This window comes from Trachinotus anak, unplaced genomic scaffold, assembly GCF_046630095.1.
Source record: "Trachinotus anak isolate AG129_WGS33_773 ecotype Australia unplaced genomic scaffold, CSIRO_AGI_Tana_v1 ptg000008l, whole genome shotgun sequence".
Lineage (NCBI taxonomy): Eukaryota > Metazoa > Chordata > Actinopteri > Carangiformes > Carangidae > Trachinotus > Trachinotus anak.
In genome coordinates, this window is record NW_027273859.1 from 26,800,143 (window position 1) to 26,826,140 (window position 25,998).

Sequence of the window (25,998 nt, forward strand, 5' to 3'; positions counted from 1 at the left end):
TGGCTTGGTTAGGTTTAGAAAAAGATCATGATTTGGGGGTAAAATAATTACTTCCTTAACATTAGATTATCTTTGTTGTCATGATTACAATAATAACAATGTGGTTAAATGTGTTGGATGGTCATGGATAATAGAAACAACATAAACTGCTCCTGTCACATGGGAATCGAACACCGCTCTGCTGTGTCATATTCATCCATCCACCCCAACCTCCTCCTGACGTGGACTGAATCGCTCGATAAACTACGTCACTGCACTTTTCCCTTTGCTCCTGTCATCATTACTACGGCCACTAGATGTCGCCTAGCAACAAAGCATGACTATGGGTCATAGTAACCTGCTGCACAGACGAGTAATGGGCTTTTTTTGTTACGGGACAACAGTCTTGAATAACCTTAACATAACTGAGGAAAATGAACAATTAGCTGGCATGTAACCTTTTTATGATGGTTTTCAGGGAAAGTCAGAAGCTCGAGCTTCAACAATGACCCTGCACTTTGCTCATATCACACATTGTAATGTGTTTGAGGGCTCATGTGATCATATCATCAGTTCTCCAGCCCATTAAACTGTTGAACCCAGACAACTGACTCTAGATTGACTGAATCAAGTGGGTGAACTCCACAAACAAAAAGACAAAAAGACATAAAAACTGTGGCTGGAAACCACCACGTAAGAAATTACTTCAATGAGGATATGAAAAGGAACGCGAAAATATTTCTGAGCAAAGTGAGCTTTCCAACTCTCATGACGTCTTCATCAGCAGATGGGGTTTGCCCAGTTGTCATGGAGATGAATCCAATTTCACTGATAGCTCTGTAAGAACTTCACGCCCGTTTTAAAGGGTTAAGAATAAACATTGATTCTTGACCTGGGAAATCATCTCCTGCTGTTGGTCGGACCAGTGAGGCTCCACGCTGAGCGCTGCCATCACCTCTGTCGTGTCTCCTCTGTTACTTAATCAATGAAGCAGGTCAGTTTGGGTCACTACAATGAAAGGCTTCATCATCTCTTTGCATTCATTCTATAGAAACAAATCAGCATACGAGGCACTTGCTGGGAGTGATTGTTGGTCAACTGCTGATTGACCTCTATGATCTGGCTTCTGGTACAAAACACACCAGCCTGTAATGGACGTTAGGCACATTTGTACGTCAGAGAGCCAGAAGACAGCTACTTAGTGCAGAGGTACAATACCAGTCGCCCTCCCTGAAACATGAAACACAAAAATATGATCATGTTTCATTTAAAAAAAAAAACAACTGAAACAGAAAATAAAGTAATTTAATTATATTATAAAAATTCCCCACATCCCCACCCCATGATAATATCATATATCGCAACATTTGGGCTGGACTGTATGAAGATATAAACTTTTGGATGTCGCCCAAACCTAGTCCACACCCCCTCAAAGGGTCGCAATATAAACCTGAGGGATAAAAAAAACAAAAAAACAAAAACACCAAAACACAAAACAAAATTGTGTATTTTTTTTCTAACTTTACTTCCTTTTTTTGTGAATCACTGCATAATTTTTTTTCTCTTCGTGGCGGGTTATTGTCTTGCTCAGGGACAATCTGAGACATGGACACGAGGAGCTGGAAATCAAACCACTGACCCTGCCATCAATGAGCGGCTCCCTCTAACCGCTGATCCACAGCTGCGCCTAACCAGGGTTCAGTTTCCTGTGTTTGCGAACTGAAAAGGTTGGGAACCACTGGATTAATTGATTAATTAGACAGTGGATAGTAAAAACAATCACAATGTGACTGAACCCACGAAGATAAGATCATGTTGCGCTACACGCCAGTAAAAACTGACTCACTGCACCTTTAATTAAGGCTGTTTCAAAAAGAACAGACAAACAATAGGAGATACTCAGCATAACCTCGAACCAGGCTGTTGTTCCAGTGACTAAAGATTTAATTCAATCTGCTGAATTTAACAAAGGTCAATTTCAGGTCAGCTGATGTTTTTATTTATGTGATTATCTCAACAGAACACAGCAATCTCACATCCCTCATCAAAACTCTCCAAAATGATCATCCAGGAATCTCTTTCAAAAACAAAAGCCATCAGGAGAAGACATCCCCAGCTGCCTCTAAGTGGGAGAGTGTGTACGGTAAAGCTCCTTGTGGATGATTATCGGCATCAGTTCCATCATTAGTGTGAAAAACCGACTTCAAAACGCACACAGTGTCACATTACACAAGACTTTCAGAAACCCTGAAAAATACCTGCTATCTCAAAGGTTTACCGCGGCACATTTTTCCTCACCCAGTGTTCAGTGATATCCAGTATCAGGGGAGACAATGACAGGTGTCAGATAGAGGCCCGGAGAGTTGGTACCTAAACACAACCCTCAAAAAAAAAAAAAAAAGGGATCAAGAGTCCTGTGTTCCATCAGTTTAATATCCCCAACATCAGCCCCAGCCAAGCAGACAGCACTCGTCTGCCAAAAAAAACATATGGGATTCAGCTGAAGGGCTCCAGTTTTTCAAAAACAGTCTCTTTCAGTCTAAACTTCTTAAGGAGGTCGGTATGAACGTGCTTTCGTTAAAAAAAAAGAAAAAAGTTGAGGTACTGCAGCGTTGAAAAAAGGTCTGGATTCAGCCAGGACACTGCCACCTTTCACCCTCGGTGTTGTTCAAAGGTGTGTTTGCTTTCAAAAATGTGAGCAAACCTTCGTCATCATTACCTGCCATTTTCATCCCCATCCTTTAAGGAACTTTAAGGGAAAAAATACACAAGTTAATTTCTTGTGATTTGCAAAAGGGGGTGGGGGGGACTGAAACTCTTCAATCCCTTGGAGAAGAAGTAGACTATTTTTGAGAGTGTTTCACAATAAAAAAAAGAAATTTGCGATACACATATATCTCCACTTATTCATAAACTCATTATTTTGAATTTTTCATGCGTTTGTGCTTTGAGTTTCTTCGGTAAAGCACTTTGTTTTACATTGTTTGTATGAAAAGTGCTGCACAAATAAAGTCTAATTGACTGATTGATTGAAGTTTATAGTTTTCTAAAGAGTTAGAATAAAATACAAGCAAATCAAAAACAAACACTGGACAGATAATGAATTGATCTTAAGGAGAGTTTTTTTGTTGAGGAGGTGAAACAGGCTGCGCTGGGAGAAACAATATAAGAATTTATTTTCAGTCTGTCTTTTTGTGCTGCTTTGCCCGAACAGAGCAAACATTTACCGACGGCTCTGAAAAGGCGGTGAGGAGTCCGCACTTTGACTGAAAATAAAACCTTGTGCCGGTGAATAGCTCTCAATGTCCGTCTGAAACGACAACAGAAAATGTGGGCTCCTCTCAAGTTTATATAGGTTATGATTAAAAATGTTTAAACACATAAATATCAATAAAAGCAGCCGGGCAGCACACACTGAACCGAACCCTCGACTAGCTGAGGAGAAAACTTGGAAGAAATAGCTTGGCTTTGCATATGTTGGTGTGCCTCCCCTCCTGTACCTCAAACCATATACCCAAACAGCTCTGGGGTCAAGCCTCTGCAACAAGCCTTGGCTAAGTCAACAAGGAACATTAAGAACTATTAGTGAATAAAACTCTTGTGCCTGACTACAGTTCACTGCAAAGAGGAACTGGCTGACTTTCTTTTTCTAATCAAAAAGGATATTTTCTTTGCTTTTTTTCCCCCTCCCTCCACAGCAGCTCCAGATATGTCAGGAGCCATGCACGTCCAGAATGCGCTTTTATGTCTCAGAGGCCAAAAGTTTAGGCCACTGAATTTTGTCACTCTTCATGAATCTCAGCACTGTAAACGTCTCCTCGGGCGAGTCTTGTCTCGGAGCAGTTTGAAGAGGAAGCGTTACCCGGCCTGGCTGGACCGACAGCGGAGGACTGAGCATTTCAGTTACAACGTCCTCCCAGAAACAGGCAGGCTTTTGCTCTGAGAGAACACTCCAACTGATGCGTTACCCATCAGGCCTGCAGTGTTTACACATGCAAGTCTCTCACACACCACAGACACAGCAGTGCCTCACCCTTTTGGCTGGCAGAGCCGATCATGCAATATGACACACATTAAGAGAGAGCCAAGTTTTGAGGGAGCCGCCGGGTGGTAAAGGTTAATACCAACAGTTAGACATCCAGTCGGTGCTGATCTCAGGTCAGCTCTCCCTCTGTCTGTCAGTTACTTGATTGGTCCATCTGCCAAGGCCCGCTGAACAAAAAAAATAAAAACATCCTCCTTCATGCAACACGGGGTAAGAGGAGAGTTTTGTTCCAGCTGCCCTGCTTCAGGGAAACAAACGAGTGAGGCTAAAGCTGTATTTCATGGCTGCTTTGAGGCATTTCCAGGCAGCTTACAGTTTGTTTGTCATGATGAAACAAAAGCTGGTACTCCGTGGCACGTAGACATATTTCATACTGCAGCTGAAAGTGCGCAGAGTCAGATTTGATTTTCCCCCCCTCTCATATGTGACACAGATCTCATGTTCCCTAATCAACGGGGATTGGAAAAACCTGCATGCAGCTCTGAGCCACAGGGATATGTGGCACCAAATCAAACAGATTTCTGTTTGAACGCTCAAATCACAACCTGTCAGCAGTGCTATGACAATAAGGAGGGATGGCATTTTCCATTTTTTTTGTCCATGCAAAAATACTTTTTTTCTTCGGTATTAAAAGAAACTTGTGGCTGCGGTTAGATTTCTTTCAGTTCTTTCACTCACTCACAAAGCTGTACATTAGTTTTAGATTCCACTGTGGCAGTTTCCCACTGTGCTGTGCAGACGTTTCATCACGCAACACCATCAGGGAGGAATGTGATCATTCTGCAGCACGACAACAACCACACACACACAGAAACACACACACACACACACACACAGTTAGACTCATAAACAACTATCCTCAGAGACAAGAAGAACATGGAGTCCTCCAGCAGGTGGTCTGGTCCCCACAGAGACCTGATCACAACATCATGGAGTCATCATGGAGATCACATGAAAAGAAAAAGACCACAGGGGAAATCCACAGGAGAACTGTGGCAAGTTCTCCTGCTGAGAACCTGCAGACCTGTGTGCAGGTGGCTCAGGAGAACTGGGGCTGGTTTAAATATGGGTTTTAACAGAGGTGACATATTTTATGAGGTGAGAGGTTCATGTCTTTTTTGATTATAAAGCAGGTCTTGGTTCTATATTAATACTGTGAAAGTATCAGAGGCTGGAACAAGTATCAAAGGCTCAGATCCTCTCTTCTGATTGGCTCACAGCCCTGTTGTTACTAGAGCTCTAGAGTAAAGCCTGAGAGAGGAGATGTGAAACTTCACTGAGATGGTTTTTGGTTTTTTTAATCCACAAATATATCTTCTTATGGAGATCAGCACTTCAAATAAAACATCTGTTTACTTCACTTTGAATCAAGTTAACTGATAATAAAATAAAAATTATTCATGGCATTATTTTTTACAACCATCCCCACTTTACTTTAGTGCCTAAAACACACTATTATATTACTTATATATATGTATTTAGTTTGGCTGTGTATAGAAGGGGGGTGTGTCAATATAAAAATAAGATGGGAAAGTCCATTTTTGGCTAATCAAGTGGATTCCAGACAGACAGACAGAACTAACTGTCATGAGCACTTCCTTACTGATTTGCAGCACTTCCTGCAGTGGTCTAATACAACCAGAGCTAGAGGACACTTCAGTGTAAATGCTCCAGTATAACAAAGTCTCAGCCAGTCGTTGTGTTAATGTGGTGCAGTGGGGTATTTTCAGCAGCACAGTGCCTTTCAATAAACAGTGGGTCACAACAAATACACAATCACATGTGGACCAAGCTTCACACAGCTCAGACTGACAGTCACGATCAAGTAAACAAAGTATTCGTCTGCCTCAGTATAAACAGAGTATAAAGCATTACGTAACAAGCCCTAAGAGTCGCCAGCTCTGTGAGGCCTGTGCTCTCAGCTAAACACTAACACACTCACCCACCGTGGCCGTGTGATCAAGCTGATGTTTAGCAGGTGTATGTTCACCATCTGACAGTAGTTGAGATAGTTTAGTCTCAACCAAAGTGGTGAGTGTGGCAAAGCTAAAAACAGGAGAAAGCACCTTTCAGGAAGGATTTATTCCTCTAGGCAAGGTGAGGTGATTTTAATATCACCTGCCCTTTTAATTCACTTCAGACCGTGTCTGTGTGAGTAATCCCCCGCCCCCTTCCCCTTTAATAATTAAAGCCAGAATTACCTATTGTTTCTCAGCAAACCTGCTGGTCCTCTTGCTGCTCTTTAAATCCGCGTCTTTCAGTTTTAAAGTAAATCTCTAAGGTTTTTTTTCCTGCCTTTTATCTGCTCGATGTGAAATTCAGCTTTTGTGTTTAAACAGAGAAACACATTCACATCAGCATATAGGGAAACAATACGACGACAGAAGAGCATGTAAAAGCTCATTAACAGGCTCTTGTGATGTACAGCTATTCTGAGCCTGGTTTTTAACCTGTGTTGTTTACATTTTGTCAAACTGATGCCAGGAAAAGAATGCCACATGTACACACGCATGTACAGACAACCATCACTGGATCTCTAATGATTGAAGAAAATTCTGAAGTGTCTCGACTCTGCACCATCCCTGCATCAGTGCACAACGTGAGATCAAGCTCACCTGTGGCTCAGCGTCTTTTCAGTGTTTGCATCTGAGGACTGAGAGGAAGGAGAATTAAAAGTTTAAATGAGTTTGAGGCCTGGGGCTCCAGTGCCCATTATGCGAGTTATTCTCAAATCAGTTTCAGAAGCAGATCGTTAATTTCCTCAATCGTCTTCCCTGCTCGACGTGTCTGGACAAAAAACAGACACAGAGATTACGTCCTGAGTCATTAATTCCAAAAATATGACATGAGAAGTTTCCCCCTCTTTGCCTTTCAGGGTAACGACCCCACAATAAAATATCTGCAGCATGTGAATCATCAACCCTGTGACAAGGGATCCCTGTGAGCACGAGTGTACATGAGGAGAGGGAGGAGGAGGATGCAGTATACACACTCTTCTGACATCTCAAGGTCAGTTGCATTCCTTCACTGTTTGCTCTAATCCTTATTTTTAAAGAGTCGTGTGCTGCAGGCTTCATCCACGTGAAGGAGAAAAAGAAACGAGACTGACATAACCAATCAGCTGGGCCTGCGTCCCTCCTGCTCCCTCCTGTTTACGACCGACGTACTGTACTTGTAAAAGCGCCGTCCCTGGACTGAAACCTTGCTAACAGACCAGGTGTGTTTCAAGGATCAAACACTGTCATTAGATCCTGTAAACGGAAGCAAACGCCTTCATGGAGCTCATATTTCCAAAAACAGTGAAAAAGCTGATAACACAGTCCATGTTTGAAAGTTTTCGGACTCAGACCAGCTTGTGTGTCTGCGCTTTCATCTTCACATGTATAAGATACAGATGATGGGTACACGGTTAGAAGTTTTTGGATCTTTATCAGACTAATGTGTCTTCAAAAAGGTCCACACATTATCCTTGAAATATCAAAGAGCATCAAAGGGAGTTTCTGCAGCACACAAGCCTGTGGTGTTTCTTCACAGAAGACTTTGAATTCAGCCAAGACCTAAACACCAGCGTCCCTCGTTTCCATGCAAATTTCAGAGACAATTCAAAGGAAACCATTCAGCAGAACATGCATCCATATGCATCTGAATGATTTTTCAAATTCAACATTCAGAAAGTCATTGCCATTACTTTTCATTACAGCCTTGATTATCTTGAACATGGTAACCTTTTCCGACCCACTGTTCAGCCTGTGGAACTGCCAGCATAATGAAAGTTACATGAATATGAAAATGTAATACATGTAGGCCAGCAGATAATGATTATTTTGACTATCTGCTCAGTTCCTCCATTTACTGTCTCGTCTGTAAAATGTCAGAAAAAATGAAAAGCCCTTCATAATTTCCCTGAGTAGAGGCTTTTATCCATCCATCAGAAACCCAAATATGTGGCTGCAGCACGTACCCGTAACTACAACATCCACAGTTTGACCCCTCACCAGGGGACCTGACTGACTATCAAATAAAGTCCCAAAAAACAACTTCAAACATAAAACAATATACTGTATATAGCCTGCTAAGTTTATAATCATACAAAGCAGCAAATCCACAGCCAGACTCAGAGACTGTTTGGCAGTTTGGTGATTTGAGTTGATGATATATTTTCTGTCGACTGACTAATTGTTTAATCAACTGTTTTTTTGAATTCTTAATATGTGTCTCAAGAGATTAGACTCATCTTTGTAATGGTGGTCAAACCAAACAGGCAGCCCTGTCTTAATATCCCATCTCCCTACCTTTACAGCAGTCTGGCACCCCCTGAAATTCATCTCCTACACAGTTACTCCACTCAAGAAAGTCTTATAGACAGGTGTGTCAGATCGTAAACTCTTACTTTGAAAGAACCTCCCCAAAGTAATTAGTTGATCACTTGTACTTAGATTATTTACGATCTTCAAGTTGAATTTTAGGGCCAAAAGTTCAATCAACAGTCTGCGAGATATTCTGGTTCTTTAACTTGTACAAATTGATCACTAACAAGGTAAAATAGTCCATTTGTTTTAATGTAGGAAAACCACCCATAGGTAGGGGGGTGTAATAGGAGCTGGATGTCAATTTGTGAAATTAAAGAAAAAAAAAAAAGAGAACATGAGAGCTAAATGGTTTTAATGGGTTGGTGGATACTGTCTCTTCCACTCTGCTCTGCACCATATTTGAAAGTGGCCTCTGTTTGACCCTGACAGATTCATTTCTGGTCCACACTTAAACGAAGGAGAAAACAGAGCTCAGTGCTAATGTGTTTCATCAGGTTTTATCAAGGAAGCCCCCTCCCTTGTTTCTCTTCATGCAACATGAAGGTTGTCTCCCACACAGGTCAGCAGAGATCACCCTGGCTTCACCCCCACGCTGCTGCTGCTGCTGCTGAAGCAAAGTATCTGCCTCATAAGCATTCAGCAGTCAGGCTGCCTGCCTGCTGCAGTAAACACTTCCAGACAGCAGCCTGGCTATAATTAAGAAACAGTAAAACACACACCTAGCGAGGGCCGGAGCTACCACTTGAGATCAAAGACCACTGGCCCTCAACGACAGGCTTTTTCATCAGCAACCACTGCTTTGGCGAGTGTTTGATGTGGAGTTATGCAGTCCTGCATGCTTTGCATTTAGGCTGCAAACAACACAAACGATGATCGTGTTCGGCATCACAGCAGCCAGGAGGCCAGACAGCAAAGTTAACAGTATAGTGTCATCAGCACAGTGTAGAGAGGATAATCACATTTTGATTTTCACTGATTTTTACCCCCAAATAACCCATTTAAAAAAAAAAAAAGACTAAACTCATTTTATCTCCAAATTTTTTTTTACTCAAACATCTGAAGTATGTTTTGTTTCCTACAGTAACAGAACGCTGATCATGACAGTTTACAATAAATGCCTCCATAAATGGTGAGTGAAGAGAAAGTTTGGCAGAACATAGTCACAGTGCAGAGAGTTTAAGGCGCCAACAGTAGTTCTAAGATCGTTTTAATTTTCCGAACAAACCCAAGTCGCATTATTTTAAACCTACTTTTACCTCATCATTTGTTGTTTCCTGCCATAATGAGGCAACAATTACAATAAATGAAGTCCTCCAGTGATGTTAACAGCTCAGAAAATACTTCCAGTCACAAAGTACTTTCAAGTGCGCAAGAAAATGAGCTGCCAGACTTTATCTAGACTTTTGTATCACTTTTTTTTGTCACATTTTGGCCTTTTCTTTATCTCTCCATTGGGAAATATAGTATAATATATATGGTATGGTATAGGACAGTATAGTATAGGAGAGAACAGTGTACTGTAATATAGTGAAGTCATTTTGCTCTTTGCTGATTTTCATCTAAAATTATCCCATTTTTATAAAAGACATGTCAATTTAAACCACATCCTAACTATGTTGTTTCCTGTTGTTTCAGAGCACTGATGAGTGCAATTCACAGTAAATTAAGTCCTCTTGTGATGTAGACAGAACAGAAAATGCCTCTGGTCATAGAAAGTGACAAGAAAATTTGGAGTCAGAGCAGGAATGAGCTGCAGATTATGTGTCAGTGTTTCATTTTAATCAGTTACAAAAACAAGAAATGGTCAAATTAAACTGTGTTTGAGGTGTCATTATTATTTCGATAAAATTTTTGCCCAGATGTTTTATAGTAATTGCTTTATAATTCTTTGTTTTATGAACAGAACAACTACTAATACATTTCTGGATTTCATTAATTTATTCATATATGTGGTAAAATCTTATATTTTTGTCCCTTTGTACCAAACACATGTAGATTCCTGCTGCAGTTTACAGTGAATAATGTTGCAGAGTCCCTAACGCCACGAAAGAACAAGAACTATTTGAGATGTAAAAAAAAAAAAAAAATCTGATTTATCCTGAATTTGTATTATTGACCATTTTTTGTCCCATTGCGACCGTTTTTTATAACTAAATAAAACAACCACTGATGGTATGCTGCACTATCGTACGGTGCTGTCAAGCAGCAGCAGCCGCCTCAAATCATCCTTTCACCGGGCAAAGCGACTGACCTGTGACGGCTGCTGGCGTCTTCAAAGTGACATCCTGCCACAACAGTATTTACAAAGCAGAACTCTCACATCCTGTGTGGCCCCCACTCAGGCCTGAATCTCCTGCGAGGTTCAACTATAAATGTCTCAGAGAAGAAAGACTTGGAGAGACTGAGTCTGTCCAAGTGATGAACTGCTTCCTCCTGCTCCAATCAAAGGAAATGGCCAAATCCTGCAGTGCAGAGGACTGACTTAACGCTCTGACTGGCATTATCTTTGTTTAGGACCTGCACTTAGCACTGCCATTGGTTTATGTTTAGGATTTCACACAGAGACACTGCAGTCGTTCACTTCAGAAAGAATAGAGCAAAGTGGTTGTTTTCATATTGTAAATTCTGCCTCTGGTTGTTCTTTCAACATCTCAGGAAAGAGTGTCCAGGAATCTAAAGTATTCTTTTTAAAGTCAAATGGAAATTAAAATTGATATCTGCAAAGAAATCAATTTATATCACCTTGGTGTTTGTTTGGATGTTTATACTTGTTTGGTTGAAAACTGTGATCGTAACAAAGAAGACGTTTCAATTCTATATTTCTGTAGTGACAGCACCATCTATATTAATATTCCCACTGGGTATTCATTTTTTGTTGTGACTGTCAATACGCGTGCTGGAAATTCAATTTGCATTAGACTGTAATTTGCAATGCAGACCCATAATGATTTTAAAGCCAATTATCCAGCAGCTTCAAATGTGTTTTGTGATCTCACAAATGCCTGTAATGATAAAATGTCAGACTTGCCCAATGAATGTTTTAACTTCCTATGAAAACAAACATCTCTGTCATTACAGGACACATTTCCATACAACTAAACTGCAGCAGCAAATACGTTTTGTAGAAAACATAACTGACTGTTCTGCGTCTTGTCCACCCACCATCCCCCCGACCACCTCCTGGTGACTCTGCTGCTGTTAAAAAATGTAGCCCTTCATTCATTCTTTCATTCAATCATTCACAGTTTAGTTGTATATGAATGTAACAAGGGTTGGTATGGCTACGGTTACTTTTATGGAAAGCTACGTGACTGAATGAGCACATACAGTAGCACATGAGCTAGACGACCTTCTTCCTATAATATGGGATGAACTCAACACAGAGTTCGGAACACAACAACACAATGGGTCAAATAGCTGAAAGCTGTAAAGGCAGAAACAGCTTAAACAGCTGGTGGTTGACAGCTAACGCTCCGTGGATTTGTTGAAAACATGGCTGAAAACTGTCTTCAACATTCAGAGGCTCTGGTTCGAGCTTTTCACAGAGGTTGACAACATCTCCACAGCTGTATCCTTCATTTGAAACTTTTCAAACTACGAAGAATAGCTGTAGTATTATTATTACTATATTAGTTTATATTTTCACACAAAAAGTGAGAGGAATTTAAAGTTCAGTTTGTTTTATTCAGTACAGAGTGTGACCTTAATCATGGTCTGCCTAACCTCTTAAGGGGCCCCTGGGGCAAAAACTCGTTAGAGGGCCCCTCTTGATCTTGGGGTTTTCAACTGTTGATCAGAATAGAAAAAGCATTCAAACATGTTAATTAGGGCCCCGGGGAATCATGAGGTCACTCTTTTCTGACAGTTTATACACTGAACAATCAATCGATGCTTTGTTTGATGTGTTGATCATTAACGCAGCTCTTGTTTGAAGCTTTACAGTTTTTCCATGAATGAATAATGTGGCCTTGCCCGAGCTTTTCTGTGTGTCAGCCACTTGAAACACAACTTTACAACAAATGAGCTCAATAGGAACTAAAACAGTGAAAGTGTGCAAACAAAATTTTGACTCCTCTACAAGACCAGAACCACAAGATGGAGAATAGAGGACCCGACATCGTGGGTAAACTACTTCTGTCGTGCAAATTTGTAAAAAATGTATTTTAACTTAAAAATTAAGTTAACCTCCAGCTTCTGGGGCCTCTGTGGGTCTGTGCTTGGTCAGCACTCCAGCCTTGAACTGAATATTTCATTATACTGCCCTTGATGATACGAAGACAGTACAAATGACAGAAACATGAGGTTTGGTGTCCAAAGATAATCTTAATATGCTGATTGATATTCAGTAGAGTGATGATCACTCACTTTAAATTAGTTATCTAAACACATTAACAATACTTGAAGGCTGAGCCAAGGCCACTGGATGAATAATAATAATAATAATGTATCTAAACCCACACATTAAAATACAAACTGCCCTTTGACTGCTTCCTACAGCATTATTTTAGTAATAGTAATTTAAATAATTCAAATTACGAGTGGAAGTAAGGAACCCATGAAATAGCATCATGAGTTGTTATGTTTGTGGACTGGGCTGATTGTCAAGTGGAAACAATCAGAAGGAAATTAATCTGCAACTCTTTTGAAGATTGATTAAACACTTTATTTATTCATCAGGTAATCAGGTAATCAACATTCTCTGCCCCTTGTGTTGTACTCTTCTGCTTTTCTGTGTTTTATATAATTAAATTGACTAACTTTGGACATTCGCCTGAACATAAGAGATAATATGAAGACATGGTTGGGCTCTGAGTAATTCTGATGGGGGGAGTTCTGAGGAACATTTTGTAGTCTAAATGATTAATAGGGACAGTAATCTGTAGTCCAATCAATAATGAAAATAAGCTACTTATAACTGTAGCTTTAAATGGTTGGACTTTTCAGTGATGCCTCCTGGTGCAGCATGAGGTCACCACTGAAGATGACCTGTTTACTGGGAAGTTCAAGTGCCTATTCCAGGGACCTGAAGAGACAGGAAAATGCTCTTTTACTATTTTAGTCTCCTCTCATTTGGACTGACGCCACCGTCTTTATTCCTGCCTCGCTCCAAAACTGCTCCCATACTTTTAAGACTCGAAACAATGCTATTCATAGATTTCATGTGTTTATATTTTTTATTTATTGATTTATGATTGATTGATTTTCCTCACTCTAGAACCCCTGTTTTACTGTATTAATTACCATCATGGCAGCTGGGTGACTAGTTTTCCTTTTTCTCTAGCTCCTCTTTCAGTTTCCTCGCTGTAAGATTTTGACCTTCAAAGGCAAATAGATATTATATGTTGTTCCTCTGACATCATATGATGGTTGACTCAAGTTTCATGCAAAACCCAAAACAACACCCATCAGCTTTCTTCTTGTAAGGCAACATGTTTAAGTTTTCCTGGGAAGTCAGTTTATATTTCATGAAAATCTCCTCCCACCAGGTCTTCATCACACGCTGGCTTCAGTTTTTCTGCTGACCGGCAAACCTGTCAAAACCTCACACTCCCACGCCTGCCTGTGAGAATCTCTCTCAACATGTGCTGCCTTGTTACGACTGTTTTAATGTGGAGAGGATAAAGTGAACCCCTGCAGAGCCCCTTTTAGTCTTCCTCTGAGAGTCAAATCCTGAGGGGGCACACACACACAGATATCTAAGAGAATGCAGACCGCCACGCTTTGCCTTCATGTTCCACTATGTTTTGAATGAAAGTCCTTGAGGCACTCTCGTTCACTATCAACATATCCATGTGTCACTCTTTTAAGGGGTCCTGAGGGGCAGGGCTGCCTGATGTTGCAGCCAGGTTTGTGCATGTGTAACTTTACAGAAGCAGCACCCGAGCAACCTTAAACTGTAGTAGTCTGCTCTAATTCAGTCAAACGGATTTAACTGCACAGCCCACTGAGGTACAGCTAATTCTATATAATTAAAAAGATAAGGCCAGTGTTTATGTTTAGCCACAATTTATTTATGTCATAACAAGTGTTGTCTGTGCAGTCTCAGCCTGATGTAGCTCATCCACCTCGATTGTTGTCATTATTTATTACCAGGAGAGAGTTTGCAGCCATGTAAATGGCTTGGTGAGGCTATAGTTAGATGCAGCAGTGCTTTACGCTAAATGCTAATGTCACCATGCTGACACGCTAACAACGACAATGCTTATATTTTGATGTTTGGGAGATGTAATGTTTTCACAGTGCACAGTAGAGAGTTAGAGTATTATCCTCAATTAACAACGTCATTAGTTTTCAAATAGTAGAACTGGACAAAATGTAGGACAAACTAAAATATTGACCAGTTAATGAGGCCAGATTAAAAGTCCGATGATTACACATGGCTGACTGATCAATCAATTTTCATGGCAATTCATCTAACCGTAGCTAAGTGTTTCACTCAAACCCCAAAATCCTTAGATCCGTGAATGTCTGTACAAAATTCTGCTCCAATCCATCTGGTAAATGTAGATATATCACTGGATGAGTGATGTGTCACAGCATGAAGAGTCACAGGACCACCAGAGTCATTCAGATTCATCCTCTGGGAACCATGAATATCTGTTCAGACTCTGATGGTAATCCATCCATTAGCAGTCAAGATATTTTAGTCTGGGTCAACAGACAGATCACACTGTCATTAAATGTTGGTAAGTGTAGTTTAGTCTGAAACGATTCTGTGGTTGCATTTTCAATTTCTGACATCATGACTGGGCTCACCCCTCTGAGCTCAGAGGAGTCAACTACTATGTTCAAAGCCTTTACTCTGACAGGCAGATTGGTCAGTCCATTCAATGGGAATTAAATTCACCAACATGACCAAGACATGAGATGGCTCTTTGACTTTTTATTCCCAGCTCTTGACTTTTGGGAATAAACACACTGCCGTTCAAGAGAAATTCAGTGCAGGAGTAGCACACCTGTTTCCTCTTAGGGAATAACTTAAGCAATATCTGACCACAGCTACAGACAGTACTTATCAACTGGATAAATTCATTGTTGGTTCAGTTTCCTCAGCAGAAATGCTGTTAATATAAAAGGATAAAATAACAACAGCTTTTTCTTTTTAACAAGGTGATTCTGAGCTCAATATCAGGAATGTCTGCAGCATTTCTGCAGAAACTTCATTTGAAGGAGTTTGGTTTCGGTTAACTGAGAATTTCCTTGGATGCAGAGATGTTTCTCTGGTATACTCAAGGAGATTTTGGCTCAGGTCATTTCCCAATTACTGTTCAAGTGTTTTATGAGGGGTGATGGGGAGGATAGGACTGCAGACTTTTGTGGAGCACAAAGGAGGAGGTGGTTTATGTTGGGAAAAGGTTGGGGGGAAAATCCGTTGGGTTTGTGGCTGCAATGGATGGCCACTCACCCGTGACAAACTTCTGTACAAAAAGCTATTCCATCTACCCGCCTGAAGAATATCACCAAGAACAATGTGCTGTAAAAATGCCGAGTGCTGACGTAAAGAAAGGCTAAACTTAAGGAGTTACGGACATCTAAAATCCCTTAGTGTCACTTGATAAGGTCATGGCACCTTTGCAATGAAAAGACAGGGTTTGAGGGGGTGGGGGAGTTTATGGCTGAGGAGGACTTACCAGTCCGTCACAGTTGTTAATAGCAACCGAGGCCCCAGGGACGTCTGAGATATCACCGATAAAGGTGCAATCCGTCTTTAGCAGCTCGCGTCGCAGTATCCTCTCCGGTTCAGTCTGGTTGTCGCCTGTGCTGACATCATCAGCTACGCTGTCGCTGACATTGCCGAATCCGTGAACCTCGTCGTGCCACTCCACCATTGCACCTGGGGCCACCAGCCTGTTGTTCGGGCGCAGGCGGAGGTGGAACTCCTTCCCGAAGGCGGTGATATTGAAGAAAAGTTTCTGGTCAGATTCACTAGAAGAAAACACCTCCCTCTTGACGCGCTGCTTGTGAGTGGCCGAGAGCAGGTGTGACAGGTAGTGTCCGTGAGAGTCGGTGCTGAAGGGAGTGACCAGGCCATACTCCTTCAGGCGGCTCTTCAGCTGGTCTATAAAACAAAACAATAACAATGAGCCATTTTTTTTACTCCAAGGGAGAAGGAAGTACAAAAAATAACAATAAACTACACACAACACAACAAAATGAAACTTCTGGCCCAACATATGCCTGGTTCTCGGCCCAAGTCTGGCACATTTACTTCCACATCTGGGCAGATTCTGGCTGTTATGCTCTGGTAATGACTGACAGATGGAAGATTTTCAGTGTGTGTGTGTCAGAATTGGTCAAGATGTGGAAGTACATCTGACGATAGTGCTGTATATGGGACAGATGGAGCCGGGTGTATACTGGGCCAGAAGAAAACAAGCACGTTGCCCAACTATCAGCCATATTTATTTTGCTATCTGGGATGCAGCAGAGTGCTACAGTGCTTTGAAATTGGATTTTTGCCAAATTAATTACTAATGATCAATTATTTATGTAGATTATTGATTAATTTAATCATCATTTCATTTTATCGATTACCTAATCTATCAACTAGCAACAGGATCTAACGTCAGGTCTTTCCTAAGGCTTTAGCCCATGTTATTACTGTCACTAATACTACTGTCATCATTATCATTATTATCCTCAAGCCATGAAGTTCTCCTTTAAGGCTGGATTCGCTTGCACTTCTGGCTTAAATGTGAAATGTAACCCACAGATCCATTATTAGAGAACTACACACAGGTGAAGTTTTAGTTTGCGTGTATTTGATTGGCCAGTACATTGGACATTGTACTGTAAGCTAGGACTGCCTGTTTTGTCTGTGTGTCTTTGCTGGAGCCCCTGCAATAGCTTTGATCTGTGCTGATCCGTTGGTCTTTAAATGAGAAGCCTGTGGTTTTTTTATATCATTTTTGTAGGCATAGCCTTGTTCTCCATCACAGATGAGTACAGGCAGAATTTCATCAAGACTGATGCCAATGGTTCTCTTTGGCCATGGTGCTTTTTGATCTGGCAATGCATCTACAGTGTGAAGCAATGCAGTGAGAGAGTGTAGAGAAGGAAAACCACCTTCTAGGAGTTCCTCATATGCTGTTGCTGCCGTTAACATGTCCAAAGTAAATGCCTTGCACCAAAAGATATGCATCCTATACTGGATGGTAATAATTATCAACCCTCAGGCTTGTGTTCATTGGTAAATTTGTGGTCAGCTCAATTGTACAAGGAAAATCTGTGGCCACTTGAAACTTTAAAAGGAAATTTCCACCCAAGCTTGGTTTGCTATTCAAACTGTGCGCTGTGGCAGACACACTCAAAAATGTTTTGGTTGGAAAATAAATGTAATATGAATATTGAAACCTTGTTATTATCTCATAGGTTTTGACTAGAAGACTCTCAAACAGGTGTCAATGGTGAAACTCAAATTACACGTCTTAGGAAATTACATGTTCTACAAATCACAGTGTGTACACTCTGTACATGTGATGACAAAAAAACCCCAAAACATACATTTGACAAGACACATGCAGATATCATCACAGAGCCAGCTACTGATGAAATGAACCTTGAGGGATGGAACCAGCTTGATCACACTGACTTTAACAGATCAACACAGATAGGGAACAATGCCCCTCTGTCAAAATTCCACAACCAAAGCAAAGTGCATGTGTCTGGTTCTGAACATGCAAAACACATCAAAGGCCCCTTTTTTTTCCAGAGCAAACACCTGACAGCTACATCATGTTCACCTTTCTCCTTCCATAAACATAAACAACACAGTTGTTTGATGCTGATATGTGAAAAGGTTGTGCAACACGTGTAATCTGATGTAAGTTTAGGGAGAGTATTACATATTTAACCACAGTTAGCTTTTTGTGAGAAAGCTGGTGTGAAAAATCTTAAGGGGATGAAAATATATAGTTATAAAGCCATGGGTCAAAGAGGAGCCAAGAATTAGCTCAGTTTATTAGTGTGTACTTGCAAGAGAGAGGTCTCACTGCTTAATCATCAGGAGGCCCAGGTCAAATCTCAAGAGCCATTTCCACGACTTAGAGGAAAGAAAAGAGCAGATTTCTGTACATTCAGAGCTACAATGCATTTTTATATTTTAATGCCCCTGAAAACCTGGATTCCATGCTTATGTCTTTACAACATTAAATATTGTGACAAAATAAGCAACTATCAAAGTTTAAAAAAAAAAACATCCTTAATCATCTGTTTCTTAAAGTTTGAATCCTTAAAATTTTCATGTAATCAAAATCCATTTTTATGGCTGGTATTTTTTCTGCAATAACCACTGAATGCATTTACATTTAAATATCTCTCATTACTTATTATTGGTGGCAGTAGAGTCTGCCACAAAAGGGATTCACAGAAAAACAATGCATGTAATTCAACCTAATTTTATCCAACTGAAAACAGTTTAACAGTTTAGTGTTTGCATTTTTTACACTGTTTAACAGGTTCGTTAAGTTACTGCTAATGCAATCCGAACTTCCTACAGCTGCTGCATGTTAAGTGTTGAACTGGCAAAATACAGGGTGGCTTTTATTGTCAAAAAGCAATGTGTTTGTCTTCATGGTTAGCTTGACCACGATCAAAAAACTACTCACTTGGTGTGTAATTATTATTTCTGACTGACTTCATTAAAACAGCAGGATTGTTTGGCTGCACTGTAAACGGATACACCTGTTGTATGTCTGAAAAAGTAGCTCCTAAACAAGTGTTTGCCATAGTATTAAACAACACTTGCTGTTACTATGGTAACCACAGGTGTCTACAAATGAACCAGAACTTAAATTTTAAGACTGTGATAACTGATGTTTTTGGAGTGGAAACAAGTTGTGAACACTACGTTGACATTTTATCACCTTTTATGTTGATATAGTGAACGAACATTTGCTTATTTACACATTCAGCTGTTACGCAGCAACATTAACATTCATTTGGGGTCTTGTTTCTGGCCACCTGATGAATCTAAGTCCAGAATTCACTCTCTTTCAGCTCTGATTTTGGTCTCCATAAATATATAAATATATAAATATATAAATATCTGGCTTTTAGCTGCAGATACAGGTGATAATTCTCTGTAGGTTCATCACCACAAGTGACAACTATCACATTGTTGTTTGATACGTTGTTAACAATATCAATTAGAGCCACTTTAACGATTACAACCTGAAAAATGTAGCTTTCATAAACTCTAATATCTAAGCTAATTGCTTCATAAGGACTGTGTGGGTGTGATTAGATTTGATTGACAGTTACCAAATAACTAACCAACCATCATGACATTTTGATTCAAATATTGCTACCTCCTCATTGGTACATTTTCTAACTTAGTCCCACCCACTTCAAACCATTGAAAAGCAGTGTGTTCATGTTGCACCCTATTGCTCAGAGCAAGAAGCTGATTGAAAAAATATGTTTACAAGGCCTTTAAATTCTTTTATGACCCACTAATCCATAAAGGTTTAGTCAAGCCCCTGTTAATGAAATGACATAAGAGCACACTTAGCAAAATCACTTCTGCATCAAATTCATCAGTTGAGGGTATGAAAGCATTTTCTGAAAGCCTGACATTTAAAGGAGCATTTACTTTGAACAGCCTTTTGCAGCACCTATGTAAGATTTACTGACCTGAACTGCAAATATTGAACCATGAATTGGAATCTACTTATTTTGTGTAACTAAAAAAAAAAGGATAAAAGCTTACTTTTCAAGGGCTACAATTGGTCTCCGCGGCTGTATGCCTTGAACTGACAAGATGAAAATCCAGAAGTTGGAGGTTTACAAGGTCACATTTTGACCGCAAAGCTGTAGTTGCTCTCAAAAGAGCCACATTTTGAGTGAAAGATGAAATACATTCAGTGAATAGCGAGAGCGCAGACAGCACTTATACTCTATTCATTAGATTATTCAGAAAGGTCAACCACTCCAGTGCCCACTGGCAGACATCCTTCACTGTCACCCAAAAAAAAGCTACAATACTGTCATTTAAGAATACGCTTTCAATGTTACTAATTCAAGACTATTCAAAATTATGTATTCTGTCAAAATGAAAAAGGGGATGAACATTTATGTTGAAGGCTTTTCACTTTCTATCAATCAATATATTTATCTACGCCAAGAATAATAGTTCTCTGATGTCATTCTTATTTGTTCGCTTATTGTGTTTCTGTCAAAATTTAATGGAAAGTTCAGTCTCAGGCCAAGATACACGAGACTGGTTTGTGGTATCTGTATCTGTTTGGGGGTTTTTTTGTCAAATGTACACTGAAGGAAAGTGAATTGCTTCATTAAATGTATTCTATTGGTTGATTAAAGGCTACAACTGTAACTAATTTCTGGTCCATGACCCCTCTCAAAAACTCAAACAGCAAACGTGCATTCAGCCCTGCCTGACCACACTCAGCAAAGTAAAGTATGGAGACTGGTTTTGCAGAGCTAGTGTGCAGACAAGGACCAAAAGTAAAATTGGCATCTCTTACTACCCCAAGTCTATTTTCTGCTCCTGTGAGAGGAGAAATTAGCCTCTCTGACTCTGCTATGATGGATTTCTCCATTTGCATGATTGTTGAACATTGGTGCAAAATAGCAGCTCCCCAAAGAAGCTCTTGTTCTTTGATTGTGAGGGTCTGACACCAAACCCTGACATTTATTGTAGAGGTTTGAAATCACTTGAACAGCTTATGTTATCATCAACCAGCAAAAACACATCTCAGTGCAACATCTGTTCGGACAGTTGTCCACAGCAAGAGCAAACTATTAGCCCTGAAATGCAAAGTGCATCACCGATGACTGTTTTAAAGCTTAATTAATAAAAGGATGACTTTTTCCTTTCAAGAAGTGCTGAATTTGCATGACATGATGACATCCTGGTTCTTGAAGATAAAGACAAGTGAAAAAAACTGAATAAAGAAGTAAAGAAACACTCAGTGGTTTGATGAGTATGACGATGATGTGAATCATACATTCTGGCTTTTCCCAGTCACCAGATCTCTCCTCAAATGACATGTTGCACCACTATCCACCGCATTCGTAAAAACAGCAAATGAGGGAAAATCTTTTGGAAGAATGGCTGATGCACCATCTTAATTTGTAAACATGTGAACACCACAGAAACTATAACCAAGGCCAACATGAACATAATCACACAGGCCTGTCGTTTGTTTATGGTCTAAGTACAAGAATGAACTAGTTGGCATACTTAAAGGCAGAAGTGTTTATAGGTATTCCAAATGGCCTCACTCAGCGAGCCTAAAGGAGGACGAGATGCAAGGGAGATAATGACGCACACTTCTGAACAGTCTTGCTTCAAAAGCATTTACAATGTTGCAGTAATTGCAGAAATTTAGAAAAACTGTTGGACGCAGCTCCTCAGTTCCAGCTGTGGGATGAGCTGGATTCTAGACCCTCAGTTGGAGCACACTGATGCCTTATGAGCCCTGATACACCCAACTGACATCAAAGAACTAGTCCCAACTACGACTGAGTGACGCATCACCTCAACTTGAAAACCTATGAACCTGAACGAACCACAAAGACTTCATCCAACGATCACCTGGCCACCGGGATGTATGAAGGTGTTGCGTTAACATGAGAGGAGAAAACGAGTATTTGCTTCTAACCTTAAAAAAACAGCTTTCATACCTGCCTACTTTCACACCTCTACGCACCTGGCCAATTGTTACATAACGTGTGGATAATTGCTGAATTGTCTGATTCCACAGACGGAAAAGTGGTTTCAGATGCAAGAACATTTTATTTTGTATATATATACCAAAGAGTAAATAAAGGAAGTTTACGCCTTTGAGTGGCTGCTGGAAATCAGCAGAAGATATCATTCCAAATTACCAGTTGTCAGTTGTTGTTTTAGGGACCTGAAACAGTTTGAATACAGCGGTCAATGTGTCAACAGAGCAGTGCTGTACTGTGACAGAAACTGAGAGGGAAAAACATCTTGAAGTGTGACGCTGCACTGTCAGCACAGGATGCTGCTCAGGACAGCAACCTGCACAGAAACCATAAAACTGCCGAGAGAATCTTCTCAACAATTATTATATGTATAAGCTGTCATGTAAAACTGTATCAGTGAAAATCTTAAAATTTAGATCATATATTCATTCGCACTCTCTGCACATGACTTTTACAACAGGTCTGGACCACCTGGGGAATTTCCCTTGTACCTAAGAGAAACTTAGAAATAAGACAGAATCAGTCTTTTGGGGCATTTTCAGACCTGCAGTGTTTAGTCTGGTTGAATCAGACTCTGGTTCATTTTCCTCCTTGGTACAATTCATTTGGGCAGAACACAGCAATCAAGTACTTGGGTGCAGATCAAAACCCCTCACCACAATCCTTCAGAAGAAGAGGTCCCAGTCCCATCAAAAACTAGTTCTGGAGCGGCTTGTCTGTGGTAGGAACATGATCCGATGTCGATGTGACCTAACTACTAGGCGAACTCTGCAAGTTGAAGCTAAACATCTCCTGCAGCCAGGTGCACTTTGCTTACTGTGGACGAGCAAAATCAAGTTTCTGGCAGCCAGCCAGAGAATAAATCTAGATCTGACCTGGACCAGGAGCAAAGTTTGTTGGCATTTTACATTCGGGTAGGTGGGAGCCTTCTCATGACCTTTGTGCTTGATTTTTGTTTCTGAAACTAAACCAAAGGGAAAATGCAACAAGTTTACCAATTCATCCACTGACTGGGACCATAAGAAATTAACTGGATGCTTGAAATCATCCTTAAATCACACGCTCATACCACTAAAAAAACGAATGTGATCATACAAGTGGCTTTTACATGAGACCCACTGACTCTAACTTGTCAGGAACATGAACAGAAACCACAGTAAGTGGGTGAAGCAGCCTCTTTACAAGGCTGATAATGGCCTGAGTAGCCAACGGTGGTAGACTATATAGGCGACGGGTAACCACAAACATTCAACTACAGCCCAACGGTGCTTGACTGCCAACTGTCATCTAGCTGTGTGAGGGCCCTTGAGGTGTTCAGAAGATAACAGTGGGTGTAAAAGGATCCTACGTGGACACTGTTGCAGCTCACTTGTTTCTTAACCTCAGAATGAATAACAGATGTGCAGGATTTAGAAGTGGAATTTTCTTTCCTGTATAACAAAGCCCTTGAAGCAGTTCGCTCATGTAATATAAGTGTGTGTGTGTGTGTGTGTGTGTGTGTGTGTGTGTGTGTGTGTAGGGGGAATGGTGGGGTGGTAGAGAAGGGTGGGGGGGGTATATTACAGAGGTCCTCACACACAAACTCCCCTCCCACTTTGATCTCAGTGCACCAAGTTGCCCTCCTGAGTTGTTTTTTTTTTTTTTTTTTTGTTGGAGGAAAATCTCTGCTACTTTCTCACAACTTATTTCTAATTATGATCAAGAGCAACTAGAAAACGAGCAGGACTTACCCTCTCTATCTACTTCACCAGCCTGTAAGAGAAGAGAAAGCTCGTTAAAAGCTGTTCACGCCAGAAGGGAAATGATGATGTGAGCGGCTGAGGTGTCCGGCGGCAGCAGCGCCGCCGCCCTGCAGCGCTCCTCCGCGGGCTGCGCTGCCTGGAAAAGCCTCAACACAAATGCCTCTATTTCACATGTCTTATGTAACAGGCTAAAGTCATGCGTGTTGCAGTGTCAACATGTACTTCACAGAGGAGGCAGTGTGCGCATTTCCTCAGCCAAATGTCACAGCGCAAAACTCAGAGGGAGAGAGGTTCTCACAGCTGGACCGGGCTCGGTTTAACAGGCAACTCTCATGAAAAAAATGCGCACACTTGTGTTTAAAATGGGGCACTTACCTTGTCAGCTGAAGTCAGTACAAATCCTAGAAGAAGCAGGGACGCTAGTGACAGGACAGCCATCACGGTCTGAAGTGTGACACACAAACTTTATCCCGAAGCAAGAGGGGAGAAGAACTCTGACCCGGCTCATTCAAACCCTGTCAGAGTGGATGTGTGGCCAGTGCCTCAGTTTCACTTTCAAAAAGAAGAAAAAGATGTTCAAGTTTCATTAAAACAGGAGTGAGGCGAGCTGCGACACTTTGTCAGTCAGTCAGTGATTTGTTGCTGTTGACTGAGTTTTTCTAGAAAGTTTTGGTGGAGTTAGCGGGACATCCCCTGAGCCGGCGGCCGGACAGAGCTGCAGTGTGAAGCCCTCCAGACCTGGCTCTGCGCTCCTCTGGCTAATAAACGGCAAGACCAGCCCTGTGTGACGTCACTCTGCCCTCTCCCCCAGCCCGAACACATGGTGGGACAGAGGAGGAGGAGGAGGAGGAGGAGGAGGAGGAGGAGGAAGATCCCAGCTCCCAAAAACTCAGCCCCAGGACAGCACTGGGTGAGGAGGGCTGCTCGGTGCATACACACCCACATATTTCTATATCAATACTGAAAAAGGACAATAATCCTATCTGCCCATAACCTGATCACATGGTGGGACAGAGGAGGAGGAGCAGGAGGAGGAGGAGGAGGAGGAAGATCCCACCTCCCTAACCTCATCTCAGGACAGCACAGGATGAGATAAACTGCTCAGTATATACATAACCACACACCCCCATGTCAGTATCAAAACAACAATAGTCCCATGTCCTGACATCACCCTGCCGTTAAACTGAAAACATGATGGGGAGGAGGAGGAGGAGGAGGAGGAGGAAGATCCCACCTCCCTAACCTCATCCCAGGACAGCACAGGATCAGACAGGCAGCTCAACATGAATGGTAAACATATGAACATAAATATATTCATGGAGCAATACTGAAAACAACAATAACCCTTTTGCCTTTGCTCAACATTAATGATAAATATGTGGTCACCTTATTTCAGCCCACCCACATGGGAATCACAAGCGACAATTATCCCTCTTCCTGTGAGGAATTTACAACTTCTGTAGAAACAATGAATGAATACTTGACTTTGCTGTAAGAGTGTCGCTGTAATCATATATAATAACATTAGATCACACACCTGAACAAATCCTTACAGCGTGTCAGAAAGCATTTATTGACCGTGGACGAGAGCAATTCATTCACATGTGGGTTACAAACTGTTAATCGACATCAACATCTCATTATACACAACTACATGTTATCCAGCTGTCATTACACCAGTTACGGACACTCACGGCTACAATGGCCTTAAAAAACACATTTACATCTTAAAGTGTTTGTTGCTTATGAAGGCTGAATACAGATTTATCCATTTATTTGGTTTAGTTTTTGATATTTATTGTTACAGTTACATATTTATTTAAATTAAATTATGCTTTCTTTGCATGACGCTTTATAAAGCAAGTGTATACATCCTGAATGGAAGGGGGTGTCTGTAGTGTTTATACACTACTGTACAAACACTATATAAAACTATACACACTATACAACATACATTATGATACACTACATATCCACATTATTAGTCTACATAGTTTACTGTAATAAAAAAAAAGCAACTCATCGCTAACACATTAAAAAAATTAAAGAATATTAAAGATCAAATATATTTGGTTTAACTATCTGTCTCTCTATATGTCTCATATCCTCATATCCACGATCTCAAACCAATGAGCTTCACTCAATAAGATGTCTGTCTACCTCTCTGTCTTTGAATTCAACTCAGTCCTATTCAGTTTTATGTTATTTCAGTCAATATACATAATAAACA

The 25,998-nt window shown here is 40.8% G+C and overlaps 1 protein-coding gene across 2 annotated transcripts in view; it reads right to left on the bottom strand.

Annotated features, from left to right (window-relative positions):
• adamts3 (ADAM metallopeptidase with thrombospondin type 1 motif, 3) overlaps positions 1 to 25,998 on the bottom strand; it is a 157,316-nt gene that overhangs the window by 125,656 nt on the left and 5,662 nt on the right. Inside the window, exons 2-4 of one of the 2 annotated variants that reach the window (XM_071483901.1) lie at positions 24,144 to 24,320; positions 23,757 to 23,778; positions 15,966 to 16,393 (exon numbers count right to left, since the gene is read on the bottom strand). In XM_071483901.1, coding sequence (XP_071340002.1) covers positions 15,966 to 16,393; positions 23,757 to 23,778; positions 24,144 to 24,206 — 513 coding nt within the window. In that variant the 5' untranslated portion in view covers positions 24,207 to 24,320. The remainder of the gene's footprint in view (positions 1 to 15,965; positions 16,394 to 23,756; positions 23,779 to 24,143; positions 24,321 to 25,998) is intronic. The other variant, XM_071483902.1, reaches the window with a different exon arrangement.